General features: G+C 35.8%; 2 protein-coding genes across 7 annotated transcripts in view; both read left to right on the plus strand.

The window, feature by feature from the left end:
- The window catches only part of LOC116304937 (methylenetetrahydrofolate reductase (NADPH)), a 31,806-nt gene extending 17,190 nt beyond the window's left edge, over positions 1–14,616 (plus strand). For 2 of the 4 annotated variants that reach the window (XM_031714738.2, XM_031714739.2), the window contains exons 4-9: positions 5,887–6,080; positions 6,895–7,467; positions 8,463–8,645; positions 10,932–11,030; positions 11,708–11,830; positions 14,038–14,616. In XM_031714738.2, the coding sequence (XP_031570598.1) occupies positions 5,887–6,080; positions 6,895–7,467; positions 8,463–8,645; positions 10,932–11,030; positions 11,708–11,830; positions 14,038–14,268 (1,403 nt within the window). In that variant the 3' untranslated portion in view covers positions 14,269–14,616. Of the gene's footprint in view, positions 1–5,886; positions 6,081–6,894; positions 7,468–8,462; positions 8,646–10,931; positions 11,031–11,707; positions 11,831–12,836; positions 13,312–14,037 lie in introns of those variants that run through there. The other 2 variants (XR_004198113.1, XM_031714740.2) reach the window with 2 other exon arrangements.
- Positions 31–4,927, plus strand: LOC148911179 (uncharacterized). Of its 3 annotated transcripts, none has more exons than XM_089029421.1 (11): positions 31–1,054; positions 1,215–1,470; positions 1,559–1,671; positions 1,810–1,946; positions 2,059–2,193; positions 2,407–2,497; positions 2,625–2,795; positions 2,900–3,097; positions 3,442–3,599; positions 3,727–3,845; positions 4,141–4,927. In XM_089029421.1, the coding sequence occupies exons 1-11, from the start codon at positions 31–33 to the stop codon at positions 4,712–4,714; spliced, it is 2,976 nt and encodes a 991-aa protein (XP_088885547.1). In that variant the 3' UTR covers positions 4,715–4,927. The 3 variants fall into 3 exon arrangements, with proteins under 3 accessions (XP_088885547.1, XP_088885548.1, XP_088885549.1); XM_089029422.1 differs by having other exon boundaries at positions 1,810–1,937; XM_089029423.1 differs by lacking the exon at positions 2,059–2,193 and having other exon boundaries at positions 1,810–1,937.
- Positions 14,617–19,838: the final 5,222 nt, after the last annotated feature.

The raw sequence follows: 19,838 nt of genomic DNA on the forward strand, positions 1-19,838 counted from the left end.
TGAATTAGCACAATACTCACCCAAAAAAGCATGAACTCGGATTCAGATAAAGAATCGAGCGATTCCAGCCGTGCAAATCTTGACAGTGGGACTGATAACGAGTACGATGTTTCTGATGATGAAACTAGTGTTGATACCACTCCATTAAAAAACACTCCATTGAAAAATACTCCATTGAAAAACAAGGATGGAATAGACTGCCAGAGAAAGAAAAGAACTACCAGATATCCATTATTTTCCAGTGATGACGAAGGTCATTCTATAGGCGTGTTAAAAAAAAAGAAATATCTGAATCACCACGATGACGACAGTGGTACGAGTAGTGAAGATGAATTGTTTAGTTACAAAAAAAGAAAGAGAAGCCCGAGAAAGCTATTACACAACTCTTATTTACTGGATACATCCACTGATGAAGATGAGAATAGTATGTTAAATGAAATAGAAGTACATCAGCAACAGTACCAAGATGATGAAAGTGTTGTCTGCTCGTCATCCATCTATGATTCCGATCAAGAAATCCAGCTTGATATTGAACATCATGTTGATGGCCAATCCTCCTCGCAGTGTTCTGAATCAAATGTTGAATCTGGAACCTGCAGTTCAAGTGATGAGCAAAGTTCTAGTGATGAATCGAGATCTGATGATGTTCTAGATGCATCTAGGGATGAAAATAGTAAGAATATTTTCGACGACATAATCTGTGAGAATTCGAATTTAACTCGTGGCGCAAGTTACGTCCTAATCCTACAGTTCTCACGGAAATACAAACTTTCACGCAAAGCACAGAATGATTTACTCACACTTATAAGGTTGCATTGCCCAGATGACGTCAAAGATGTAATTCCCAAGACATATAAGGAGCTTTTAAAACGGACATTGCCTGGAATTTCTACTTTAAAGAAAACCCGACTTTGTCGGGTCTGTAAGGAAACATTAGAAGATAATGCTGTGGCATGCCAGAAAGGACATCGTGTTGCAAATAGGAATCCCACGAAGGATGAGGCTTTTTTTATCAACATACCTCTAGAATCTCAGCTAAAGATCCTTATCGAAGGTAAAGTAACATCTTATTTTATCGTTTTAGAAAGATTTGTTAAAAAAATGTTGAAGCAGGCATAGAGTTTCCCATTATCCTCATCATGTGGGAGAGGGGTTTCTAATTAACTAGTAAGTGTACTTTAATGTGGATGCATTTTTTCTTTCGTATTCTACAGAAAATACTTCAGATATACTGGCTTCATGCGAAAGACAACGGTTGGAATGTTCTAAAGAATCAGCAACATACAAAGACATAACAGATGGCTCTTCGTATAAAGACTTTTATAAAACAATTCATGATGAAGATCCAGAGGGAACCAGCCACCATATCAGTTTGATGTTAAGTACTGATGGAGCCCCAGTTTTCAAATCTACTAACTCTTCAATATGGCCCTTATATGTTGTAATTTTGGAGATTCCACCAAATAAGAGGTATGAGAGTATATATGAGTATAGTCTTGATGTCTTCCCTTTGTCTGGAGTCTAATCTCTCCTTAAAATTTGGTAAATTTGGTTTTAGATATTCTATCAAGAATGTACTTCTACTTGGCCTTTGGTATGGACCCCAGAAACCTGACATTAATGCCTTCCTACAGACTACTTTAACAACAATTTCAAAGTTAGCAGAAGATGGTATGTTTTCATACTTTGTTCCTATGACTAACATGCAGTATTTACTTCAATGAAAATAGCTGCAAGAATAGATATGGAACATTTATGTAAGAATGAGTTATGATAAACTTAAGTTATTATTTCAACATTCATTTTGAGGTCTGGAGTGCACTGCCGGAGGAGATTTCTTGACATTCAAGGTGCATTTACACTGCTGTATTTGTGACCTTCCTGGAAAGGCCCTTATACTTCTTCATAAGCTTTTTAATGGAAAGTTTGGTTGCTCAGTAAGTCAAGTAAATATAAATACATTACAATGTAATATAATTGACAATACATTTTTTGAAAGATCAAAATGTAGCCATGTCTAGCTGTTTGGACAATATTAATACTATAACTCTTGTGCAGATTTGTTTTCACCCAGGATTGAGGTTACCAATAAGAGGGAATGTAAGGGTTTACCCTTTCTCCGCAAAGTATACGAGAAGAACAGCAAGAGAAACTCGGTTTCATGCTTTAGTAGCTGAGGCTAGTGGTGCTAGTGTGAGTAAAAATTAAATTATTACAATGATTAAATAAATTCTAGCTGAAATAAAAAATGACAGATCTTTTAAATTATTAAGTAGTGTAAAGTCAATAATTAATTCTTGCACTTTCACAATAATTTGGAAAACTTTTTAATATGCATCATCACTTAATATTCAATATTCTTTGCACATAAGGCTTTTGATTACCAACATGTTCATTTTAAAACAGGTATTTGGGTTGAAAGGTTTTTCTATACTTCTGAATCATATGAGCATTCCTGATGGTTGTCCGATTGATTACATGCATTGCATTCTTCAAGGTAAATGTACACACGTGCACAATAATGCAAAAGTATAACACATGCATGAACATAATCATTAATTATTAATTAACTGATTAGAATAAGGTATCACTAATACGTGTGCCATAAATATTCACTACTCTAGGTACTGGTAAATGGATTCTAACAGCAATGATAAATTCAAGTAATAAGGATAAGCCTTTCTACCTGTCTCCGGCTTCACAGAGGAAAGTAAATACAAGTATAGAGTCAATTGCAGTGCCTCATGACATGGAAAGAAAACCTAGAACTCTGGATAACTTGAAAAGATGGAAAGGTTAAAATTAAAAATATGTTCTTTTAATTTGGTGAAGTATTAATTAGCATACAGTATATAGGTACTAATTAAAGACATGATTGCTTTTCTTTTTCATAACACAGCTACTGAGATTCAACATTTCTTGTTGTACTTTGGTCTTCCTGTCCTGAAAGGAGTATTAAATCCAGAATACTTCCATCATTTGGCTTTACTCTCCTCTGCTCTATGGATATTCTTGAAGAACGAAATAACAAGAGATGAAATTGAATTTGCTGGAATTGTTATTAAATCATTTTGTCGCCTCATGAAACAGTACTATGGTATATCAAACTTTCAAACTTTTAACTACCAGTAACAATAATTATTATAAAAATTATTTTCATTAATAAGATATGCTAGAGCGAAAGTCCTAGAGGATCAGTGTTAGTCCTAAATAAGATGGATTCTAGTCTTTTATCACATGGTGGCCATATAGGTTGAAACTATAGGTCTTGAATCCCCTGGGTCCCCTATAGGCCTCAATTTTTAGAGACTTCTCACAGCATTCAACAAAAACGGTTTACACTCATGAGAATAAACATGGCCACTGTGTGATGAAAGCCAAGTATGGGTGCTTGTAGTTCTAAGCTTTTTGTTTGTTTGCTTGTCAATGATTACATTCAAGGTGTAAGAAGTGAAACAATCAATGCCCACAGTCTATCTCATTTGGAACAACAAGTTCATATTATGGGTCCACTGTGGACACATTCATCATTTGCATTTGAAGCTATGATTGCCCATCTGCTAACTGCTTTCAAAGGGACAAGAGGAGTTGCAGACCAGGTAGCTAAACAGCTATTATTAAAATTTTAAAAAAGTATCCAACAAGCTTAATTTAATTCATAAATTATGCAATTTTATATACAAATTTGTGTTGATTTTTTTAATGTGTACTCTTCTATTTGATTAGATGGCTAACAACTATTTGGTGGAGAGACAGATCTATCCTCTTACCCACCAGCTTCAAGAATCTGATGCCGGGGAGGAAGTTAAGCATTTTTCCAAGAGCTTGTCATTGTCAAAGCCCAGGTAAATAAACATTTTGTAGCTATAGAGTAAAGAGTTTACCCTGAGAAGTACAAGCCTAATATATTAAATCACTTGATAAACTTTTGTAACATCACTTTAAATCGCAGAAAGTTTGACATGGCTGAATAAGCATAGTGTTTGAATAAAACAGCTGTACTAACATAATTTGGGCCAACCCAAATTCCACTTTTAGTACAGCTCATGGAAAGTACGCCATCTGAACTTGGTCTAAGTTGACTAGTTAAAGCAATTTTAACAATCTAATGCATGTTGTTTTCAATTTTCAACACTACAGGCTCAAATGGAGTCAACAGGAAAGGAGTGCAGTATCTTTTGCTGAGCCTACCCAACTTAAATCTATGAGTGCCGAGGAAGTTAATGCTGTCAATGCATTACTTGCTGTTTGCAACCTTTCCCTAGTACATGTAGATGTAAATGAAAAATACAACTATGCAGAGAGAATAGAGATGAATGGGAACGTTTTTCATTCACGATCCTACAAAAGGGCTGGGAAGTCATGTAGTTCTATTGTTCAGCTACGTTCTTTAGACCAGTCTGAATATTTTTATGGGGAGGTACAAACTTATATAAGAGTAAAATCATTACCTATTGCAATAGTCAAGCTTTATAGTCAAGTAGTAACTTCTATTTGCTCTGTCAATATCACACCACCATCAGATCCATCAGTTTTGGCATATGCAAGTGCTAAGCTACTAGGAAGTAACCATATACCTATGTCTGGTCCTCTTGAACCAGAGCTCTTTGCTATCAAATGTACAAGTATCACATGTAAATGTATATTAGTCAAAGTGAATGAGCCTTTCATTTTTGCCTATGTTACACCAGTAACAGACTTCAATTGTAAATAATATATAATGCTCTCAACTTAAAATGTGAACTGTTTTTTTGCAAAATAGATGAAGTAATATTATTTTAAAGTGACAATGACTATATTATATTCTTGTTTGTTTACTTTCCTCAGCAGTAATTTTCACAACAGTAGTGTGGTCATGTAACATATACTCTGATAGTAAGATATTAGTCTGAGGATCATTATTAAATATTATAAGGAGTAAATAAAACTGGCTGAAGTTGCTGTCTTAGATTCTTAAAATATTTTTAAATGTCTTGCAAAGATTATGACAATTAAATTCTAGAGAAAATTCAATTAAGTTCATTTAAAGATCACAACTAATCTCGTAAAAGCTTCTTGATAAGATCATGCCATGATCTTGGCAAGAGTCTTGTAAAGATTTTGTAAGAATCTTTGGATATATTTTCAAATATCTTGCAAGATTATTACAAGATCTTAGGAAGATCTTATTAAGATCTCAAAAAGATCTTGCTTAAGATATTGTTAATAACTTGATAAGATCAATGCATGATCTTGCCAAGATCTTGATACTATCTTTGGAAGATCTTGTTAAGATCTTTTGAAGATTTTCAAATTGTCTGCAAGATCATTGCAAGATCTTGTTAAAATCTTTATGAGATCTTGACTAAGATCTTGTTAAGAACTTGATAAGATCATGGCATGATCCTGCCAAGATCTTGATACTGTCTTTGGAAGATCTTGTTAAGATCTTTGGATATATTTTCAAATCAACTTGCAAGATCATTACAAGATCTTGGGAAGATCTGGTTAAGATCTTGATAAGATCTTTAATAAGATCTTGTTAAGGACTTGCCAGGATCTTGGCATGATCTTGTCAAGATCTTGCAGTTTTAGTATGTTAAATCTCTTTTTAAGAAATAAAAAGATCTTGAAAGGGTCTTGGCAAGATCTTATCAAAATCTTGCCAAAATCTTGGGTTTACACAAGATCTTACCAGATCTTGCAAGATCTGGCAAGATCTGACAAGATCTTACCAAGATGCTCAACCTGGGACATTACAACCGCAGTACAAATATATACTTTATATATATTCTCATACTTGTACATATTTGTACCTATTTATTTTTCAATCTCTTAAAAGTATACCCTATAATGCCACTCTTTTTAATTTCTTTCCAAATCCTCTCTCATTGTATCACTACACAGGATACCCAGCTGGACATCCTGACTGTAACAACTATCAAGAAGATATTCAACATCTAAAGGAGAAAGTAGATGCTGGAGCTGATTTTATCATCACTCAATTGTTTTTCGAAAACAAAACTTTTTTTAAGTTTGTGAAAGATTGCCGTGAAGTTGGTATTACTGTGCCAATTATACCTGGAATTCTTCCAATCCAGGTAAATAAAAATAGCTGATTTTCTGTTTGATGGTCACAATGTGATCGCCATCTTCATCGACATCATTATCATTATCATAATTGTCTTTATCATCACCATTGTCATGTACCATCATGACCATCCTCATGATCATCATCAATGCCATCGTCATGATCATCGTCATTGCCATCATCATGATCATCACCATAACCATAACCATCATCATGATCATCACCATCATCATTGCCATCTCATGCACTATCATCATCTTGTTCAATTCCACCATAATGAATGCTATCAGCATCAATGCTTTCATCATCATCATCATCATCTGGAACCACCATCGCCATCTCCCTCCTTTTTCCTGCTCATCATCATTGATTTTCATAATTTTGAACATCAGCTCATTAACAATATTTTGCATATTTTTATTTTTGGATCATTTTAACACTAAACCCCAATAGGAGATAATTAAAATATACATTCAACATATTATGGATACAAATATGAGTTAATGTGTTGATGTTTACATAGGGAGGGAGATGGGAGGCTTTACGATTGTTCCGGCTTCCCATTGGTTCGCCTACTGAAGTTCGCCTACGTATCTTCTTTTTCTTGAACACCTTGGACAATTATTCCCAGGTCTCTATCTTTGCAAGCTCATCGTTTGTCTTGCTGCGATGCAAAGGCATGGCTACCTTTTAAGATGGCGCAGGGAACTGTGAAGGGGACTATTAAATGTGTCAGAAATTCCAGGCATGTGTGGTTGTCTAATCTGAAGTCATATAATTATGAAAATGAGCATTAAAAAAAGAATTTTAAATTTAAATTTCAGGGGTATGCATCTCTTCGGCACTTGGTTAAACTTTCAAGATTAGAAATACCTCAGTCAATCATTGACGCTCTTCAGCCAATAAAAGATGATGATGAAGCCATCAGAAAACTAGGCATTCAAATGGCTCTTGACATGTGCAGGGAGCTTCTGGATAGTGGTATTGTACCTGGATTGCATTTTTACACACTAAACCGTGAAATTGCAACAAGAGAGATTCTGTGTGCGTTGGGCTTATGGTGCAGCGATCCTGCAGCTAGCCGTCCATTACCATGGAGAGCATCAGCCAATCAGAAGAGATTCACTGAAGATGTGCGACCTATATTTTGGGCATCAAGACCAAAGAGCTATCTTTACCGCACTTCTGAATGGGATGAGTTCCCTAATGGCCGTTGGGGCAACTCTTCTGCCCCATCATTCCGAGATTTATCGGACCATCATTTTTTTTATTTAAGAAGCCGAGCAAAAATAGATGAAAGATTAAAAATGTGGGGAACAAAGTTGGAAAGAGTGGAAGATGTGTATGAAGCATTTAGTTGCTATATCTCTGGGAAAGAAAACAGAGAGGGAGTCAAGGTAAATGAGTAGATTAAGTTCATTTAAAAGAATGCACTGTTTTAGGGCTAAAGTCTTGTGTGAACCTTGATTCATTGTCAAAGTGATATATCAGAACATTACTGTTAGATGGGTCTAGGGCCTACTGCAAGTGGGATAAAATACTTTTAGCACGACAAGATGTCTTGACGAGATAAAGTTTGGATAATATGTTAATAATATTACACCACCTCTTGTCATTCATTTGTTGGTTTGTTCATTCTTTATTTTGTTTTTTCATTCCTTCCTTCGTTTCTTCGTTGGATTGTTTGTCCTTCCGTTCGTTCATTTCTTTGTTAGGCTTAGAAATAATAACTTGATATGGCTTGCCACTGTAGACTGATCAGAGTGTGACTAGTCAATGTGAATGGTCAAGAGAGCTGCCCTAAGAGTCATTTGGCTGGACAGGTGCCAAGTTTCAGGGTTTGTGCAGGTCCTTGAACTCCTTGAAAAGTGCTGGAATTTAAAATGCATTTTCAAGGGCACTTGAAACTCCTTGAAAGTAGAAAAAAAGTAGAAATGTCCTTGAATACTCCTTGAAAAAAATTGTTCATGAAAAAATGTCAGTAAAACTTTCAAGATATGTAAACCATGAGTCGTCGTGATTGGTTAAAATTAGAGATTTTCACTACCTCGAGGGAGAAGCATCTTTCTATTATTTTTTGCTTTCCAGAACTTAGTGGCCCAATGTGGCATGGATATCATGTGACAAATTCGCACATCTTGATTGGCATTTTCTTCAAAATAAAACCCTCTTAAGAGTTACTCCTTGAAAAAGTCATTTTGGTCCTTGAATACTCCTTGAAAACTCCTTGAATAATTTCTTGGGAACCTAGCACGAACCCTGAAGTTTGAGTCCACATTGACCATTTTTAGCTGTGCTGGTTGCAATCTCCTTATTTAACAAATATCATAGTCACAAATTTATAAAAGAATTCAACAAAGGGGTAACCATTTCTCGAAAATTAATTTTCCAGGTCAAATCTCTGCCGTGGAATGATGATGAGCTGGCTTCAGAGACTGACATCATCAAAGCCAAACTTGAATATTTGAACTCTGAAGGCATTTTAACAATAAACAGTCAGCCAGCTGTGAATGCAAAACCATCCACAGACCGTTTGGTGGGCTGGGGAGGTGAAGGAGGTTACGTCTATCAAAAGGTATCTTATAAAAATAATGATAACATCCTTCCATTGCATCTGTAGTCCCATTGCCGAATTCCCTATATGTATGAGGACTGGGTTGCAACTAGACACTCATGAAAACGATGTAACTAATGTTACCATTTCCAAGTGATTTTTGGTTCATTTGGTCACAATCCGGCTGCATTTGTCAAATAAAGTCGATGGCATTATACAACTTAATTTATTATATTTAAAATGTTTTAAACTTTTTTCACTGATTAACAGATGTCTGGTCTGAGTCCCAGACCTTCCTCTTGATATGAAACTTGGCAATGCAGGTATCTCTGGTTCTGTCCTTTCTTACATGGGCTTCCTGTGGACAAACTATTATGCACACAGGTAGCCCATGATATAACATCATTTCAATACACCTGTAGTCATCTGCAGGCATCTCTGTCTCTGGCCTTTCTTGGACTTCCCTTGGGTGTCTTACCTCTAACTCAATATTTTATAGATATGTTATATTTTAATGGATTTTATTTAATGAGTGTGATGTCATAGGAGGCAATTATATATATATTTATCAAAAGCATTAATAATTCATGAGGAAAACACAACAGAAATCATGACCGTGAAGAGTGTTGTAAATCTGATACAAAAGTGTGTTCATTTGCATAAACTTGGATTTTCTTGGCCAAATTCACTTTAATGTTGAAAATTTTAGTGAAACACAAAGGAACTAACCTAGACGTTTGTAAGTCATATACAGTATTCATGTCCGTGTTGTATCAGATATACAATCACTCGGCTATGCCTTGTGGTTGTATATCTGATACAACACGGACACGAATACTGTATATATTACGTAATATATAATATATAAGTATTTCTGGGGCAGTAAATATCCTGTATAAAACACCATTGTCTTACTAAGGGTAATTTTTTTTATAGAAAGGTTATTGCAAATTTGTTTTCTCGTAGAGTGCGAACAATATATCCGTGAAATATTAGTATTACTAAGTTACACTATTTTATGATAATTCATTTGTTGATTGTTTTCTTTTGTTCAACTAGCACTATTTACAATTTAGTAATTAGTGTTTCACAGATATATTGTTTGGGTCACTCTAATAATCAGTGTTTCAATTTACAAAAAAATGACATAAACTAGAATGACGTCACACTCTTTAACATTTTGGAAGTATAAACCTTGATATCTCCAAGATGCATCACTCATATCATATAAAAACATATTTTACCATTCAACTATTCACTTCATGTAGAATCAGTGCTGAAAATATTAAAATATTGGGTGTCCTAGGCACTTCAAGAAATTAAAAAAGAGATGGGAGACATATTTGGAAGAGAATATGAAAAGAGAATATATACAGCAATTCAAAAAAAGTTGTTGTTGAACAACTCAAGCCTATGCGACTGGACCGAAATTGACTCACAATTGACAGTATAATTTTATCTGGTTGTTTTATCTGATTTATAGTTATTGCTCTGGTTTACAGCAAGAACCTTTGTAGGCTAGTCCAGTGGGTATTTTCAAAATCTTGAACTGAATCATAACTGACTTTGTTTTTCTTTCCCTAAGCCGCTTACTACGGATCTCACTAACTTGTGACAACACGTCAAAAATTTATCTCGCTACCACACCCTAATTCGTCTACTGACACGCCTACTTTGTTACAGCAGTGAGTTCAAGCCTAAAATTGTAGAAACATGGAGATGAATAAATTTGGCCGGAAAAGTGCTTTCAGATAAGTTTCGCTCGCGAATAATTGATGAAATCATTGAAAACGGTTGAGATATTACCACTAGTTTCTTTCCAGGAAAATCTTAACACATCTCTCTTGTACTTTGATTTTAAATCCAAATCTCTACATCTTTCATGTATTACAGGGAATACCTTACTGGCAATGTGCTAGATCCGAGACAGTGACAAAAGTAGGCGTCTTAGTAAACAAATTTGGGTGTGGTAGCGAGACAAATTTTTGACGTTTTGCCACAGTTTGGTGAGATCTGTAATAGGCTTGAGCTGGTTGATGACAACGTTTTTTTAAATTGACTGTATTTTGACACTTTGACAAGTGTGTTTTGGTTCGTAAATGAACGCTCAAGGAAGTAAAAAATTTCTGATGTGTCATGAAGTCCTGCTGCTTGTTTTGACTTATCGCTAACAAGTGAGGCATAGCCTTGATGCAATGCAATGGTGTTGCGTCTCGTAGGGGACAATTGTTCTTTTGTGTAGCACCTGCCTTATGGCAAATTATCTAGAATTAAAAAATAATATAAAGGTGGTTTCTCTTTTTTCAGGCATACTTGGAATTTTTTACAAGTCCAGAGACTGTCTCCATACTTTTAGAGGTCCTGAAGGATTATCCCTTGGTGAACTATCATGTGGTGAATGCTGAGGTAAGAGCTAAATCAATAACATAACAGGAATAACAAATGGTAAGGTGTCAGCAGGTTGATGTAGATGTCAGCAGGCTGATGGTAGGGTGTTAGCAGGTTGATGGTAGGGTGTCAATAGGTTGATGGTAGGATGTCAGTAGTTTGATGGTAGGGTGTCAGTAGGTTGATGGTAGGGTGTCAATAGGTTGATGGTAGGATGTCAGTAGTTTGATGGTAGGATGTCAGTAGGTTGATGGTAGGGTGTCAGTAGGTTGATGGTCGGATGTCAGTAGGTTGATGATAGGATGTCAGTAGGTTGATGGTAGGGTGTCAGCAGGTTGATGGTAGGGTGTCAGTAGGTTGATGGTAGGGTGTCAGTAGTTTGATGGTAGGGTGTCAGTAGGTTGATGGTAGGGTGTCAATAGGTTGATGGTAGGATGTCAGTAGTTTGATGGTAGGATGTCAGTAGGTTGATGGTAGGGTGTCAGTAGGTTGATGGTCGGATGTCAGTAGGTTGATGATAGGATGTCAGTAGGTTGATGGTAGGGTGTCAGCAGGTTGATGGTAGGGTGTCAGTAGTTTGATGGTAGGGTGTCAGTAGCTTGATGGTAGTGTGTCAGAAGGTTGATAATAGGGTGTCAGTAGGTTGATGGTAGGTACAGTAGTAGCTTATTATTTCAACCTTACTCTTTTTTAAGGGCACAGTTGACATCACAAACTGCCACCAGGATACACCAGTTGCTGTGACATGGGGTGTGTTTCCTGGTAAAGAAATCATGCAGCCAACAGTGGTTGATCCAATAAGCTTCAAGATCTGGAAGGTATGGATAATAACTATATATACATACATTGTATAACTATTTTTTAATGTATTGTCAGTTTATTTCAAAATCATTGTAACTTTCAAAAATGGACATTACATTTTAATGGAGTTAACCTTTCAATGGAAGTAGGAATTATCAGACGGTGCTAAACTAAATGTTTTTGGGTGGCTAAGGGATAGAAACGACATTGGCAAAATCCTTTAGCGAACGTTATTAATTAGCTATTTAATAAAAGTGGACTAAAATTCTGCTTTTCAAAAAGTCTTTAAAATTTTCAAAAAGTCTTTCAAAGTTCTTATGAAATGGACTTGGAGGGGGGCTGTTCACTAGGCAAATTTTCAATGCTTTTTATTGCCCTTAAAATTAATTTCGTAAAAATAAAAAAAGCATAACTGTTCGTCTGATTTTTCATTTCCATGAAGGAGATCTTTTTAGTAATTTGTTTCGGTGTCATGCATAAGCCTGTATAAAGAAAAGTAATGACATTGTAACAGTTCCAGCGACCCCGCTGTGTGTGTTGGGGCAAAATTAAATGATAATGTCCATTTTTCCACCCATAAGAATTTTACCTTGTGAGAAAACACTGAGGAATCCCATTTTGAGTCCTTTAAACATAATCACCATGCATCATTTGTAGTATTTTATTATCATGTTAACTATCAAGTAGTTACAGTGTGACTACTCCAACCAAGACCACCCAAAGAAAGTTTCATATCAATAAATTAGCAAATCACGATTCAGTCTTTAGTATTTAAACATTATCTAGAATCTGCACGATTGTTCCCATTTTCCCCTTTAAACGTAGATATTTGTCTTTATACGTGTGTGTGTATGATCAGAAGAGAACATGAAACAGTTTGATATCCAGAATTTTTCATCATCCTGCTGCAATAATGGGATTTGTGGATTTGATTTAAGATTTGTTTGGGTGGCCTTGGTTAATGTAGTCGAACTGTAATATTGTATAAACATTTGTGGATTATTCCTCCGCGGCTTTCTTCAGGCGGTAGGTTCGCCCACTGTGTATCGAGGTCCAGGGTAGACATGTGAGCTGATCGCAGACCGAGGCAGTCTGGTCCAACCTCTTCCAGCCTTTCCTTTGCAGACCAGTACCAATACCACCAGCCCTCATGATAGTAATATAATACTAGCCTTCTATGCAGGCATCTCCATGGCTCTTTTTGATCTCCTTTTGCTCCTTGGGTTCCCTGTGGTGAAGACAAAAATACTCCTCGCTTTTCCCTTCCTCCCTTGTCCCCACTCCTCCTCTCTCGTTTTTCGTTCCTAGTTCTTATCTGCCATAAGATTTAACACAGGGGTCCCAACGGAGAATATATGGAGTAGCCTGCGGAGGAGGCTAATATAATACTATTTAGACATATTTTTTTTGTAGAGTGCAAACAATTAATCCTTGAAACACGAATTACTAAATAGTACAAAATAGTAATGATAAAAAGGTGAATTATACACCGTGAAAAGATGAAAAGAAATTACTAAAGTACAAAAGTACAAAATAGTGTTAATTAAACAATAGAAAACAATGGAATTTGCATGAAATTGTGCTATTTAGTATTACTAAAGTTTCACGGTTATATTGTTTGCACTCTATTATAATAATAAGTAGTTTTTACCGTAGTTAATACAATGTATAACTTTGCTATGATTATTGATAAAAAGTTTGTTGTCTTACTAATGATAATGTTACTAAAGCTAATAATGTTTTAAAAACTTGTTAATTATTAATGACAAGGAGCATGGAAATAGCATGGAAAGTAAGGGATAGAAGTGTTTTGGGGGGGGGGGGGGGGGCCCCCCACCTCTTATTGCTTCTCTGCTTACTCCCTCTTTCTTTCTCCCTCATTCTTTCTTTCGGTTTGTCCATAGCACTTCTTGTCTAACATATAACCAAATTACACTAAGATAATTGATTATTCTTTTCAAACATATAACCAAATTACACTAAGATAGAATTCTTTTCTAACATGTAATCAAATTAACACTAAGATAAGCGTCTTTTCTAACATATAACCAAAAATATTTACACTTGGAACCGTCAAGGAAATGAAATGTTTTTTATTCTTCACTTTACTTTAATTTTTGTCTAATCTTTCTTTCTTTCTCTCTCTCTCTTGATTATTCAGTGTGTAGTCGTAAAGAAACAATTTCAAGCATTGCATGCTTTTGATACAACTTATATCTTATAGGATGAAGCGTTCTCCTTGTGGGAGCAGCAATGGGGTCGCTTGTACCCTGAGGAATCTCGCTCCAGGAAGGTCATCAATGAAATCATTAACACCTTCTACCTAGTTAACTTGGTGGACAATGACTTTGTAAAAGGAACATGTTTATGGCATGTTCTAGACAAGGTTGTAAGTATCGCCAAGAGCAAGGAGGATACGAAGGAGAGCCACACGAGCCAGCCAATGCAACTATGATTGTTCAAGCTCATTTAGTTATTACTTGACAGTGAGAGACTCTTTAGTTCGATACTGACAGTATTGTCAAACTAGCAATGAAAGCTATGCTTTGAGAATATGAACACTGTTGTAAGATTGTAATAGCCCACCTCCGAGATATGCTTCGCTTGTCACGCACAAAGGTTTCAGTATGAGGCTACGTGCTAAATTAAATTAATTCTTGCCGCCTGTCAAGAATGACTGAGCATTTAGCACGTAGCCTCGTACTGAAACCTTTGTGCGTGACAAGCGAAGCATATCTCGGAAGCGGGCTATTGAAAAGACAAGAAAGTAACAAAATAAAGAAGAACGAAATATGTGCGTAAAGCACGATTTAGTTTGAATTTTCGTTTGGGGAATAATAGTGACTCCTACTAAAAAGTCTTTCCAATAATTTAGTTATATCGACTCTAAGATAAACTTTGTGCTTTAAAAATAAACTTGACAAAAATAAAGTACACTGAATTATAAACAATTTCGTTGTGACTCTGTCTTGATGAACATGAAATTTTGCATCATGGAATATTGCTTTAAGGGAACGCTTTAATACTTAATGACTTCAGTTTTGCTTGCTGATTTAAAAGTTTAAAAGTGTGTTAATTTTCGAAATTTTTTTTTTTTTTCGAATTTGTTTCCTTTCTTGATTCATAAAATGTTAACTGACTGATAAAGCGTCACTGAAAAAAGCTTCATAACGCATTCCTACCACTTCGAAAAGGCTAATAGCTAGTGTAATGTAAGTAAAAATTGAATAATAATGAATAATAATGAAAGGTTCTTATATAGCGCATTTCAAATTGTCCCAATGCGCTTTACAATTACGTTCGGTGGAGGACTTTACGGGCTGCATATTAAGGCGCATCTCTTCGCCCTATGAAAGATTTTTTGAAAATCTATTTTTAGCTCCGCGCGCAAGCCTGAGGCTATTTCGGCATGCGATTCCTGATTGGTCAGATTGTAATGACTTCATGAGTACACGAGATCGGCAGTGACAAGCAAGATTTATTAAGTTGACAAATCAAACTATTCAGTTTTACGAGAAAATGTACTACTGAGGAATTCCTTGAGAAATTCTGAAAGGTATTGGAGACTAATTTTTGTGGTTAGTCCGTCGATAGACGGCTAACCACTATGCTATCGCGTAGCTTGAACCACTTCCCATCCCCTGGTAGGGCGAACCATTTTTCGCATTTTATGCAGTAAGTTTTTAATTTACTGAATCTATCAGTTCATTTAACTGTTAGAGCTTTCATTATACATCTCTAAGCAGTGGAATAACAGTTTTCATGGCCGTTCTTAACAGCGAAATTGCAAAAAAAAAAAACGGATGACCAATTTCTGTCGTGCTTCTGTGGGCCACTTCCCCTCCCCTAGTAGGGCGAATTATTTTTCGCATTTTATGCAGTAAGTTTTTAATTTACTGAATTTATCAGTTCATTTAACTGTTAGAGCTTTCATTATACATCTCTAAACAGTGGAATAACAGTTTTCATGGCCGATCTTGACAGCGAGTTGCTAAAACAAAACGGCTGACCAATTTGTGACGTGCTGCTGTGGGCCACTAGGCCTTCCCCCCTGGGGTTAATTGTTGGAATCGTGCCACAAATCATGCTTCCTGTCAACTGTCCTAGCCTGATGCCATTTTCACTAGTGGATTACATCATCATATAAACCATAATAATTTCTTTTCCTCGTGGCTCAAGTTGATACAACAAATTTTCTGCCGTCTTAATCAAGTCCGGGCCCAAGTAAGAGCACACGACAGAGCAATCTCGACAAGATAGTCTCATACAAAACAAACGCATTACTCGGGCTACCTGCAAGGTAGACCGAGTCTAGGTTTCGGTTTTCTATCTATCTATCTATCTATCGACGTTGTCGAAAGTGTGTAAGCCTGCGATGCTCGGCGGTCTGCGGTGTTCCCTGCAAGTATGAAAACGAGGCGGGTTACCACAAGTCATGTGACTTGCTTTGCCTTTCGAAGGTTCTGTAGGTCTTTTTCCTTTGCTTATCTTGCTAGCTGCTTCTCGTGCTTTATCTTGAAAACTTATTGGAAAGTAATGGCGACTTGCTGTTCTGCTGAGGCGCTCGAAATACATACAAAAGCACACGCCGTTCGCGGTAGACCCACTCTAAAAGATGTCGAGCGTCAGTTTCGAAACGGGTCGTTCCGCGAACTCAAAACCCAAAAGAATACCAGAAAGAATAATACTCAAAGCAATGCCAAATATACTCAAAGCAATACCAAAGAAACTCAAACGAATACAAAGTCAAATGTACTCAAAGTTACTCAAAGACACTCGAACGAAAGAACAAATACTAACTCTTTAGTAAGCAGGAACTTCATTGACAAAGAAGATGAGAAAGACAGGAAACTGAATATCCCAAACAACATGGACGCCATATTGAAATCTTCCAAGATAACATTTAATGCGTTTCCAGAATCAAGAAGCCTTGGACATATATCATTGACGGTGAGGATAAGTCTTTTATTTATTGTATTGTTTTCGTTTACGATTTTGAATATATTTTTCAATACTCTATCGTTCTTTGAACTATCAGTAGCGAGCGTGTTGATCGCTGCCCTGTGCATGGTTCTTGTTGTACATTTCATAAATACCTCGACCAAGACTTTCGTAGATTCTTTACAAAATGACTGCGATGTGTTTGAAAAAGCTGTACAATTATCTGTATTTGTTTATCCCAATAAAGAGTCACATTTATTAGAGGAATGCAGGTCTCGTTATGCTAAATTTCATATTCATCAGTATGTTGAGCACAAGCCTCGTGTTGTTTCGCGTGATCGAGAACCAAGTAGAGTCCCAGTTAAACGACTCACCCAACTTTTGCACAAAAGCAGAAAAATACGGAAAAAGGTTCGTAAGTATGTGGTCAATAATGTACCCATGTCATCTAGAATTCATTGTTTTCTTAATAAATGTAATTTCAATCCCGAAGAAGTAAAATCATATGTCAAAAGTTGTCATCGAAAGTTTAAGAAAAACACTGGCCATGGTAGTGCTTTACCCAGACGGAGGAAATTATGTTCTAGAAAATCACTTTTTACTTACACAAAAGAGCAATAAATGCAAGTTATAAGCTTATTTATTACTTGCCACTCTTGACAAATCCAGGTTCACAAAAATATGCTGGTTTATCCCATGTTTACAAAAGTGTCAATCACAGAATCAATCACAGTAAGTTTACCCTGAGCAGAGACGTAGAAAAAAATCCTGGCCCATGCACAGTAACTGATCCCAACAAAACAGTTTCTGCTCCATATTCTCAAGGTAACATTGCATTATTTGGGTCAAATGCTGGTCGTCAATGTGTAGCGATGTCATTGTGTGCATTGATATATAAACATAGGAGTTCATTAAGATCTTCAGGAGACCTAGTAAACATTATGAATATTGGGAATGAGTTATATTGTCTTTTATCAAGGTTGTACAACCAAGACTTTTTACTTTTGACAGAATTACCTTGTATGGTAACAGTATTAGAAACTAATTACCAGCTGGAATACAGTCCAAGCTATGCTGGTAATGTACATGATGTGTCATCTACTGTTGATTACATTTATTGTATGCCCTTGGGCAATGCTTTGCAAATTTTAGTTAGAGAAAATTATCAGTCATTTCTTTTAACTATTCATTGTAGTACAGTAGCTATTTATTGTCATGATGATGGCAGATTTAAGATATTTGACTCTAATGCTCGTAATTCCTATGGCCTCCCCCATCCTCAAGGTACTTGTGTACTCCTAGATGTTGATGACTTGAATGCTTCAATAAATTACTTTCAAAGTTTGTATGATAATTCAACAGGTTTATTTGAACTCAGAGGAGTCCATATCACAGAAATGTGTATACAAAGCAATGCTACTGAAAATTCATATAAAAATCCAGAAATCCACACAGCTGAACAGCTGAGTGAAGTGATTTGCAAAGCTACAGGTAATGATCGGCAAAGCAACAAGAGTGGAAAAACAAATTTAAATACCAATAATACCAGTAGTATTCTTTTGAGGCATTGCTGTGCTCTATCATTTTATTGTATTTGTTTTTCTGTCATTAAAGCCTGTAGCTATTGGAATTCAGACACCCTGGACTCCATTTCTGATCATGGCAACATGTTTTATAATCAAAGCTTGAACAAACACTACCTTACAATCAATGATTTACCAGCAAGCCTCCAGATATATGATGTAGATATCAGGGTGACTTATAATTTACAAAAACAAATCAAATTGAACTACACACATGAGACAAGTAAATTAGAACTCCAGAAAATAATAATAAATAATATACATTGTAATACAGGATTTTTAGCATGGCTGTCGACTTCTTGTGTTTGTCGCATCTTTCAACATAAATCCAGGACCACTGACTTCAATCTCATGATGTTAAATGATAATGGAGACTTCAATGTATTCGAAAAAGTGAAAAATGTATCCAGCTTAGTACAGAAAATGATGGATATTACAACAAAAACAGTTCAATCCGATGAGCAAGATTTCTCTATTTTATTTCTATCATGCTCAAGTCAGTTGTCAAACACTACAAGACAAAGTATTCTAAGGAAACACAAATCAAATGCACAAAAAAACAAGACTGCTGAGAAATGCAAGCTAAGCTATGCAAACATGGAACCTGCTTTTAAGAAACAACATTTGTCTCAAAAAGCAGAACAGTATAGGTCTATGAATTCTGGAAAAAGAGAAGATAACCTTTCACGTTTGCGATCTAACAGTCGAGCATGGTACAACTCCATGGACACTAATAAAAAACAAAACCGTTTATCAGACATGTGCACTAACAGTCAGACATGGTACAATTCCATGAGTACTACAGAAAAACAAAACCGTTTATCAGACATGTGCATTAACAGTCAAACATGGTACAATTCCATGGACACTACAGAAAAACAAAACCGATTATCAGACATGCAATCTAATTCTCAATTCCAGTCCATTTCCATTAACTAGTGCTCTCTGTTTTCCCTTTAAAGTTCTACATTCTATTATACACAGGTAGCCCGAGTATACGCCTTTAGGGCGTCTAGTTACTCATATATTGAAAACTATAAAACTATATATATATATATATATTGAAAACGATATTGAAAGCTATATTGAGTCTCCTAATTGGAGGATAAATGAGGCCGTAATTTACGGGATATATTCAGCCCTTCGGAGAATTTATTAATATAAACAAACCAACAAAAAAACAAAAACAAAAAAAAACGCATTGTCGGTTGTGAATTAAATCAGACCCATTGTGGAATGTATCTTGAATCTCTTCCGATGAATTTTAAGATAATTCAGCCTTTTGCTCATGGGATTTTCAAATTCATTTTTAGAACAATCGATAAAACCAGTATCTTTGCAATAATCTAATATTAGTTTATTGTGATCGATAACGATCAACAAGGCAACATTGTCTTAAAACTATTTCTATTTCTTTGCAATCATGTGATAAATAGGTTCTTGCTATATATACAGCAGATTTGAAACTGAACAACAAAGATCAATGAAAACAGTCTTTCAG

The sequence above is a fragment of the Actinia tenebrosa genome, unplaced genomic scaffold (assembly GCF_029948245.1).
Source record: "Actinia tenebrosa isolate PJP-AT-01 unplaced genomic scaffold, QUT_ActTen_1.0 PGA_scaffold14__42_contigs__length_11649687, whole genome shotgun sequence".
NCBI lineage: Eukaryota > Metazoa > Cnidaria > Anthozoa > Actiniaria > Actiniidae > Actinia > Actinia tenebrosa.

Bases quoted from the DNA above. Each gene is read 5' to 3' on its own strand.
- LOC148911179 (XM_089029421.1), top strand. From the start codon at position 31: ATGAACTCGGATTCAGATAAAGAATCGAGCGATTCCAGCCGTGCAAAT. The intron at 2,194-2,406 runs GTGAGTAAAAAT...ATTTTAAAACAG, and splicing joins CTGAGGCTAGTGGTGCTAGT to GTATTTGGGTTGAAAGGTTT. The intron at 2,498-2,624 runs GTAAATGTACAC...TCACTACTCTAG, and splicing joins CATGCATTGCATTCTTCAAG to GTACTGGTAAATGGATTCTA.